The sequence below is a fragment of the Triplophysa rosa genome, linkage group LG23, assembly GCF_024868665.1.
Source record: "Triplophysa rosa linkage group LG23, Trosa_1v2, whole genome shotgun sequence".
NCBI classification, from domain to species: Eukaryota; Metazoa; Chordata; class Actinopteri; order Cypriniformes; family Nemacheilidae; genus Triplophysa; species Triplophysa rosa.
The window spans coordinates 12978511-12988624 of record NC_079912.1 but is presented as its reverse complement, the minus strand read 5'-3'; the positions used below and the strand labels follow the sequence as shown (position 1 = coordinate 12988624).

General features: G+C 38.4%; 1 protein-coding gene across 8 annotated transcripts in view; it reads left to right on the top strand.

Moving 5' to 3' along the window:
• Window positions 1–10114, top strand: part of relch (RAB11 binding and LisH domain, coiled-coil and HEAT repeat containing) — a 33512-nt gene that overhangs the window by 764 nt on the left and 22634 nt on the right. For 6 of the 8 annotated variants that reach the window (XR_008961869.1, XM_057323240.1, XM_057323244.1 and 3 more), the window contains exons 2-6: window positions 6174–6263; window positions 9333–9404; window positions 9541–9596; window positions 9685–9798; window positions 9887–10078. Coding sequence is in view for 7 of the 8 variants with exons in the window: in XM_057323240.1 (XP_057179223.1) it covers window positions 6174–6263; window positions 9333–9404; window positions 9541–9596; window positions 9685–9798; window positions 9887–10078 (524 nt within the window). In the remaining variant the exon portion in view is untranslated. The remainder of the gene's footprint in view (window positions 1–6173; window positions 6264–9332; window positions 9405–9540; window positions 9597–9684; window positions 9799–9886; window positions 10079–10114) is intronic. The other 2 variants (XM_057323242.1, XM_057323245.1) reach the window with 1 other exon arrangement.

Sequence of the window (10114 nt, the reverse complement as noted above, 5' to 3'; positions counted from 1 at the left end):
TGTTACACAGAGACATGATGGGAGGGGTTTGATGAAGGGCTGGATTTTGTCTTTGTTGTGTGATGATGACCATTGTGAAGTGTTTCCACTGACCCCAGCTGCACAGGTGCAGGATAGAAAGAGGAGGAAAAAAGATGGTGTTCACATGAGGGGTATGTAAAACCGGACTGTGTGCTGTGAGGGATGGAGTTTGTTTGGTATAATCAGGAATTCTTTCTATGATCTGTCATTTATACCTTTGCTTCTGGACATAGTAATCGCATTCTTATCTGATTGTACGCCCTTGTCTGCCTTTTTAAGTTACTATTTGCCTTTCAAAGCATGACGTTTGGTTTTGCTTTTCTTTGTAATCAAAGTTTGTGCATGTATGTAGTTAAAAGTGTGGATTCACAACTGAGAAGTTCTTTCCAATGTAGATCATTTGCAACACGTGTTTTGTGTGATTTGTGATATTTTTCAGGGGCTCAAACCAGGAGTGTGACTAGGCCCCGGCTATTGGGTTAAAGCCATGAATTCCTTTAAGTTCTTGTCAGAGTCTAGTCACGCTCCTAGATCAAAATATTACATTTGCTGGAAAATTCACAAGGCTCTTTATAATCTGTGTAGCTAATGGAGCTCGTGGAACTGCTTTAGGTAATCATGTAAAATGAAAAAATTCTGATCTTATTCCACATTTCTCCATGTGGGAAATTTGTATGTGATTGCCCAGCGTAAATGCACATCAGCAGCATATTTTCTCAACCCGCTGCTGACTGAATATGTGGGTGGCCATACTGAAAACATTTCATGCAGGCCTGTTCACGATTCATAGCATAAAATTAATCCATCTAATCAGCCTCCTGTTGCAAAGAGTGTTAAGCCTGTGACACCCATCTTTCCTTCATCACATCAAAGATGCTGGGATTAGTAAAATTACAGCAATTGCACAAGATTCCACACTGCAAAAAAAAAACATTCATTATGGGATGGGTGTGAAATTAAGTGTGTGTACTTTCCAAATTCCTCGCTTATATTAGGGATGGACAGGATAGTCATCGTTTGATAATGTCTTCAAATTGTTTTTAATTCTTCAGTTTTGAGTGTTGCGTTCGTTATTTTTCTAATTCATTCTACTTTATCTACAGTTTAAATATTTTTAGCAGTGGTGTAATAAAGGTGATTAATTAAGAATGTGAATTTGTGCAGACGGTGTTACCGTGCTGACAGCATGCTGTGATTTAACGTGTTAAAAGTCTCACAGCATCTGCCAGCCTGCTAAAACCTGCTTGGAGAAATTGCTTCTTTAAATTATATTTTATATTATTTTTAAACACCAATTTTCAAAGCATTTTTGTAACAGTCTTAAACAATACTTTACATTTTAAGAACATTATTTTGTAGAAGAAAAGGTGATGGATATTTATCCTGTCTATGTATTGAATATTCTTCTGTGCTTCCGTTCTTGCACGACTTTTAAATGGTGGACATTCATTTGTTTCTGTAGTTTTCAGCATCGTGTGTTGTGAGCGTTACGTAGTTTCACTTTGAGAAATACATCTTGAGACCCTAGCATTCTGTTTCGCTCTGTACTCCATAGCTATTTTTGAACACTGAATCCTATTTGTATGGCCACCAAGAAATGTGTTTAACTGAATTAAAAGGCATGTTTTAAGACTGACTGGTCAAGTCATGCAACAGACAACCCAACTGCTGGTCGAATATGTATTTTTCATGTTATATTCTGTCAAGGATTCTCTTAATACTGAAGTCATCCAGAATATCTCTAGGAAGATACAGGAGGTGACCTCATCGGTTAAGTGCTGGACCCAAGCTCCTTTTGACCTAAATGACATCATTCTCAGGGGAAAGTGGGATGCTAAATAGAGGACTAGATCTGGGCTGCATGCAGGGGCGGATTAAGGTGGTCAGGGGCCCCTAGGCTGCTCTTTGGGTGAGGCCCCCCTTAGGTGGCTTTCAGGTGCCTTTCACGCTTGCAGTTTAGTTCGAAACGGAGCACGGTTTGCATGAAAAGCCGCTAATGTAAAAGCTGTCACGCGAACTCGGGTGCGCACTAGGGCACCGAACCCTGCGCATGCGCTTTAGCCGATTACAATGTATTAAAACACGTGTAAGAAAAGATAGCGTTGGTAATTTACCTTGGATTTGAGCAAGAGTGAGCCTGCATTGTTTTGCGCGTTGCGAGTGGAATCAGAGCGGCAAATGAATGGTAATATGATGTTTCCAGATTTAAAAATAAATGATAAATAGTATGTTTGCAAGCAGCAGAAAGCTCTGTAAACGAACATACAGTAAAACCAAGTGTTGTTTACTCTGTGCTGCGCATACTAGCATCAAGTCATTAAAAAACGTTGAACAGCATGCTTATTGTTCCCTAACACGTGTCTAATTGTTGCTGATGGCTGTGCATCGACCTGGCTTGAAGAACACTGTGTTTTTATAGGAACCACTGCATTATATTAGTATTATGAAGCTGGAGACCTCCCCCTGAAGAGGATCTGCCAACCAGCTGAGAGGTAGCAGATGGCTCCAACCACACTTCTGTCACGTCAACCTTTTTAACAGGATGCAGGAAGAGACGAATGAAGGTTTTCAACACCTCAGACAGTCCATCCGATATTCCCTTTCGCTATAGACAGCAGATGCTTGAAATGCAGAACGTTTCAGAGATGAAAAGGGCTCTGTTTGTTTGGGATGTAGCAGGATTTGATGCTCCGCTGCATGAATTGCAAAACTGTGATGCGGTGCTAAATTGGATCGGTTTTTGTGGAGCAGCTGTCGGGTAGTCATCAAAGTCTGGTTCCGCCACAGAATTGAGTGTACATCCCAGCCTCCTTGCAGCATTATGAATATGTTGTGTTGATTCTTCATAGATGTATCATTGGGTAACTAGAGGAGAAGTATTGTGCAAAAGCAGATGGCTTTGAAGTGTCACTTTAATTTCTAGTTTGTGCTTAAAGGTAAATTGTACGGTTTTTTTGCCACTCCCATCACCAGTTAGAATTGCAAAAATGTTTGCAATGACTCCTTGTAAATAGATTTCTTGAACTCTCACCTCGTCTTCCATTGTTTGACAAACAGCTTGTCTGCCTCCAGCGTATGCCATTATATAAGTTTGCCAAATGTCGCTTCATTGTACGAATTCCTTTTTGTTTCAGAATACTAGACTGGGACAAACAAGCGCTTTAACATTAGGAAATAACCCCTCCCTCACCCCTGTGATGTCCATCCCTCCCTCAAATTCCTGAGCGGCTAAACTATCTACAAGAAGCCTTATTGCTTAAGCAAAACACCCTTGAGCCAAATTCTGACTAGAGATGGTAAATGTGTTCACTGCTGGTCCCTCCTGCAATATAAATCAAGTCTTTTTAATCTTAATATGGAAGTGATGCCAGAAGTGAAGCCAAGTGGTTAGCACACCTTCTCCAAGTGTTAATAAATAACAAATTCATTAACAGATTTATAGCTTTTTGGAAGTAGAGGTTGAGTTTCTCACATTTTCCAATTTCTGTAAATTCCAAACGAAATAAGGATGTGACAAAATAAAGCTGATTATCAATATCATTTTTTTATTATTGAAATGCCTGTTTGTGCTATTTTGGGTGACTCTATTTCTATGACTTTGGGTTTCTATTGTTGTTTTTGTTATGTGAACTATAACACAGAGCAAAGTAAGAAAACACAATTTTTGCTTAGTCACACCTTCCTCAACTGACACTCAAGAGCTCTTCAATTCAACATCATTCCTTAAAGCCAAGCTCTCACATATAGCCATCCCAGAATCATCCGCCCCTCCCTGTCAACCAGTCTGACAAGGCATTTATTCAGCAGATATCAGCATTGACATTCAAGTCACACCCAGAGAAAGACTCTCAAACGAATCAGCGTTCCTCTCATCAATACATCTCTGTCCAAGACTGTCATGGGCAGATACAACCACAAGCGTTTAATTTGACCATGCATGCACCATCTACATTTAAATGTTAAATGTATATAGCATATTACATATAAATGTTTATGTTGACAGGAAAAGAAACACCTGAGATCATTTTAAAGGGGTCCTATTTTGCCTTTTTTTCAAAGCCTTTATTATGTTTATGATGTTCTAAACAAAAGTTGTTCATGTTTAGATTTGGAAAAAAATGCTTTAAATATTACATATTTCACCTGTGTTATACACCGTCATCTCAATTCTCATAAAACAGGCTGTTGAGTTCCTGGTTCTATGAAGTCCCTCTTTCCGAAACGCTCTGATTGGTTAGGCAGAGCTGTCTTTTGTGATTTGTCTACCGCTTGGAGTGTGTGTTGAGATGTCCCGCCGATTATCCTATCCGTGTTCCAGGGGGCAGGGTCGATGTAAATTTTGGGGTTCATGATGTCACTAACTCAGGAAAAAGTTAGTCGTAGTCCCAACGAGCCGTTCATTGTAGTCTTTAAAAAAGTGATTTCTGGTAAAGAAAATATCTTGCGACTTGGCAGATGTTGTTTATGCTTAAAGTCCCAGTGAAATAAAAAATGACAATTCTTATTTTTTCATGAAATATTGCAGCTTTTATAGTAAATAGCTTATCAATGTGGGTCATTTGCTTCTTTAAATTCATGTACCCTCATAATCTTCAGTTAAAATCTGAAAATGCACTTCCGCCCTGATATGACTATCCATCTCAAATGACGTAAATTAGACTGCTTGTCCGGAGCATCCGTTAACTCCTCCGCTTCAACTGTCAGTCTGCTGCCAGTTTCATTTCAAAATCAATGCAACAGCTGTTTTTACACATCCAATTAATTCGCAGTGAAAAACGTAAGCCACGCCCACTAATGATCTCCTTTAAATTCCTTTTCACTCGGAAATGTGTCAGAATGCAGAAGTAAAAACGATCGCAACTTCCGGTTCACTGGGACTTTAAACACCTATACTACACACTAACTAAATTTTAAGAGGTGAAATTCCGTCAGACCTCCCAGAGCTGTTGAGAGAGAGTGTTGCGTCAACGCCGTTGACTCCAATGGAACAGTTTTTTCACAGCAATGGCGGTTCATGGAGGGCCGCAATAGTTCCCGGAAGTTACTAGTAACGCATGGAGCTGCGGCTAAACAGACCGATTGTGACAAGCTTTTAACCAATTTAAAGACTCAAGTCATTTAATGAATAAAAGAAATAAAGCTTTTAAAGAGAAAAATAACATCCTGGAACTATCTGAAGGCTCCATGAATCACGTGACACACGAAAATGTTGAACTTCCGTTGTCGCGACTCTCTGTCTCAATGGCCCGGAGACCTCTTCTTAAAGTGTGGTGAAAGGTCTCTGTATTCTTGACAGATGTGATATTGTCCCTCTTCTACATTGACAGCTTTGCAGTCACAGGACTGAGTGCATGAGCTTTACTGCCGTCATGTGACAAATCCTCGAGACATTATGATATTTAGGCAACTTGAGTGAAAGAAAAAGAGGCGACTGGTCAACAATATCATGCATGCTAAACAAGAGAACAGCCATTTAAGAATGTTCGTAATCTGTTACAAAATTTGTTGCCAAGTATTTATTTTGACGGTGTACGCACATAAACTACAATCATTGACATGCATTGATAGTGGGGTCAATGTTGGAGCTTGATGTTGGAAAAAAACGTTTTATCCACTGCAGACAGACAAAATCGTCTGTGTGTCTGGAACGGTTTGGCCTACGTACAGATAGATACATGAGCAGTCTCTTCTGTCTGTGCTGACTGCTTTAGTTTGCCAAAACAAATCAATTTGTCACCACTTTCTGTAAATTATATTTACTTTTCTGATCTAATAAAAGGGTTGGTTTGTTGTGGGTAGAAGTTAAAGTGATAGTTCACCCAAAAATGAAAATTCTGTCTTCATTTACTCATTTAAAAGAAGATATTTTGAAAAATGCTGTTGACCGAAGAGCGATGGCAGCCATTCACTTGCATTGGTTTTGTGTCCATACAATAGAAGTCAATGGCTGCCACCGCTGTTCGGTTATCAACGTTCTTCAAAATATTTTCTTTTGTGTTCTGCAGAAGAAAGAAAGTCATACAGGTTTGAAATGACAAGAGGGTGAGTAAATGATGACAGAATTTTCATTTTTGGGTGAACTATCCCTTTAAGAACGTATGAGTCGGGTACAAGACACTAAATTTACCGTCATGTTTTTTGTTTGTTTTCAGATCGTGCTGGCAGCATCAGTACATTGGACTCCTTGGATTTCGCACGGTATTCAGATGATGGCAACAGGGAGTCAGATGAAAGGGTGGCAGGTAAGATGAATCCCACTATAACAGCAGTTACGAGACCGCAGGTTAATTCTGAAGTGATAAGTTCTTGCTTAAGGTTTTTTGAGTATGCGGTTTAAATCAGTTTAGTTTTTTATTTAGACCAGCGGATAGGTCCCAAGGTTTTGCTGGTACTAAATATGCATGTTATCTGGGCATGAGCAAAATAGATCGAGTTGCTCATCTGCAAAATAAAAAGTCAGTTGTTGAAGTGTAAGTCATAAACAATCTTTTGGCTGATCAGTGCCTTTTTCTTAACATCAGTGATAGATCATGTGGTTGGTTTTGGACACGCCCGCCGTTTTAAATTCCAACTTCGTGTCAGTCATTTCAACACTGGAAATCTTTACTCCATTTACTAGTAAACCTCTTGCATGCCCTGATCGCAAAATGACACCACAATTGACCGTAGCCAGTTTTTTATTTGCCAAGCCGTCGAATTTCCAAGAACACAATTCAGCACTTACAGTATGTGGCCATATTTTAAGGCCAAATAAGAAGGAATTGGCTTTATTGAGCCTTTTTCTGGAAACTATTAGTGGTTTCGAGGCTTGTGAAACTGTCTTTTACGAGAGAGGATTGGGTCTATGTTACCCTATATGACACAGGATTCTCGGCATTCATGATTGATGTGAATTCGCACATGGTTCACTGACCGTTCTTCTCAGCGCCCACATAGATGAGCTTTGTTTATAGATAAGCAGGAGGCTAAACAAACAGCCATGAACACAAAACTTTTCTTTGTAATTGGGCTGTACTGGTAATGACAAACTTGCGGTCTCATCTCTTTCTTAACTAGGATTTCTGCTCTTTTGTCATTTCCCTGTTTTAATAATTGCTTGGCGAGGTTGCCATTCCATTCCTTTGACTGTTTGTTGCTTTATCTTGAGTCCTTCCCAGGCTTCAGGGTAATTTATCCTGGCAGATATTGATTTTTAGATCGAAATGTAGTTACTACTAATAAAATGTTCACAGGCCTACCCTTTCCTAACAAAAACCTAGCAGAGTTAAGTTTTATTTTTTGTTACTTGTTGAGGAGATAAGTCATCCAAAATGTTACACAGTAAATATCAAACATGCATGCTTAAATATAAATACAGCCATTATTATTCAGCAATATGGATTTTTCACACCGTGAAATGCCTATTCATTGCGAATTGTTTGCTTAAAACTTTTTAGAAAAAGAAAAAAGCTGCTGTATGAGCTGCTTCATGCCAAGTCTGAAATATGACACTAGGGCTTAGTCAGATTTTTTTTTTTTTTTTAATAAAATGAACATTCTTAATCTGTTGCCGCATACTCTTGAGTTGTTGTTTTTGTTGCAACAGACTTGGTGCGAACAGGTCTTTAGTGTATTATTAGGTAAACATAAACCTGTTAGAATTATATGCCTATTGTAACTAAGTTTATTCGTTTAGAAACACACATTTATTAAGTGAATAGAAATGTTCTGTGCACTTGTTATGAATATTATTATTAATAGTTATAAATAGGGATTGGGAAGTACTGTATAAGCCCTAAGGAACCGTGCAGCAGAAACAGTTTGCTTTGCACAAAATGTCACTTTTGTAGCCCAAATTGGTTGTCTCCTCCCAAATCTTGAGCCCTTCAGCAATGAGCACAGCCCTGGCTGTCTGACCTGGGGTTTACTGGCTGTCTGATGGGTCTCTATTCCAGTATTTCTCTTTCCAATACTGGACCACAAACCATCCAGTCAAGCACCTTTGCCACTTTTTTTGTTTTGTTTTGTTTATTTAATTTTTACATCGTTCCATTTGTTAAACTTGCATCCTGTGCTCTGTTGATCAACAGTGTACGTGCCTTTGTCCAATTAGAGCTCAGCATTCTCTTTCAGTGTTCCACATATGTCATCATTTCTTTTTCTCTTCCTTCATTTTGAGTTTTCTTTCTCTGGCCCTGTGCAGATATGAATAGTGTTCACTGTACAGTCTGGGGCTTGAAGCTGTGTAAATTGTTACAGAAAAGTTTTTTATTAATAAAAAAATATTTAATTGATCATTTCCTACAATAGCTCAAGTAGTATTGAAATCAAACAACATTTAATACTAGATTATTAGATAACTCATCTAACATATCTAATAGTACTCTCAATAAAAGAATTGTAATGGGTGCATTTTAAAGCTTTAAAACCACTTATTAGTGAAAAGTGCCTGGAGGTTATATTAGGAAGCCCACTTGAATCCCACCTGCTGATCATCAGTGCACAGTCATGCAAGTGTTGTGTGCTCTCCATGCTTCTGTTTACTTCTGTTCTTCTGTTACTGTACTCGCCCAGCCGTTCCACAGTAGCAGGATTGCTGCAGGGTTTTGCATAAACTAACAAAACCCTTTCTGATCAAACTGCTCTGTTTTATTATGAAGATCAAATATAAATAGCAGTTTTTCTGTATTAGAAAGGTTATTTATAATGTAAGTGTCTATGATTATATGAGAGCTTTTTTCAGTAGAAGAATTCATCATTATTCATTTTTAGTAGTAGTTTTGAAGTTTTATTTACGATTATAGCTCAGTAGTGTAAAGAGCAGCCGAACACAGCAACATTAGCTCAACCAATGACATGAATTTGACATGAGTATTGTTTTGTAATTCCATTTGGTGACACTAGTGGTGCAGAAATTACACCCTTCACCTTTTGCAAGGCAAGCACATGACGTAAAACATTTTGTGTATGTTTTATTTAAGAAAAATCTATTTTTAATGAATATTCTTTACATTTTGTTAAACAATTCTGAAAAAGATGATCGTTTTTTGACTTTGTCATCAATTTTCAAAACAAACGAACAGCCTTTGCTTTAAATCCCTGGTCAGACAGCTAGCAATTTTTACCAAAATGAAAGTGAAAATATTTCCGTTATTTGGCAGCTCATCCTGCAACCTCTGCTGCATGTGTTCATTAGATCCATAGTATGCATGTTCCTGTTTTGGCTCTGCCTCGGCTTCTTACAAAAGTTGTCGTTTTTTTATTTTGGTTTTTCATGGCCATCCTATGTTTTCCCGCTTTTGTTTTGTGTGACCCACTTCTCCCTGGTCCAGTTCTGGAGTTTGAACTACGGAAAGCCAAGGAGACCATTCAGGCTCTGCGTGCCAACTTGACACAGGCTGCAGGTGGCGTACTTTTAACTTTTACACGCTTAAGTCCTTCTTAACATGAACAAGTCTTCTTTTTTCCTACAGGAAGTTTGTAATGTCTGCCATCAAATACCATCTTATGGGTTCTTATTCTCCTTTCTCTCTTATTCAGAATGTGAGATCCCTTCTCAAGAGAGAAAAAACTACAAATCAAGTCCTGAAATTCAGGTTACCCCCCTTTCCTTTGGATATTCAATTCATTTTATTATCGTGTACTAAATACTTTGTACTAAAGTTTTCCTCACTTTATTTTCAGGAACCTATCCGCTCTCTTGAAAAGAGAGCCTTAAACTTTTTAGTAAATGAATATTTATTGAAAAACGAATATAAATTAACCTCCATCACATTTTCTGATGAAAATGATGATCAGGTAATCTTTTATTTATAGATGTTTGTATTTCTTTTTATGGCACTAATCTGTTTTAGGTATGTAATATCTCCATTTTAACACTTTGCAGGATTTTGAGTTATGGGATGATGTGGGTCTAAACATTCCCAAACCGCCAGACCTGCTCCAGCTCTATAGGAACTCTGGAAACAGCCTGCCGTTGCACCGAGAGACCGTGGATGTTGCGGTCGGTGTGGATCCAAGAGATTTGCCTGGAGATTGCTGTATCCAGGAACCTGCACAGCAAACTGATATCATTCAGGTATTCACACTCAAGTTTACGTTACAACATTTACGT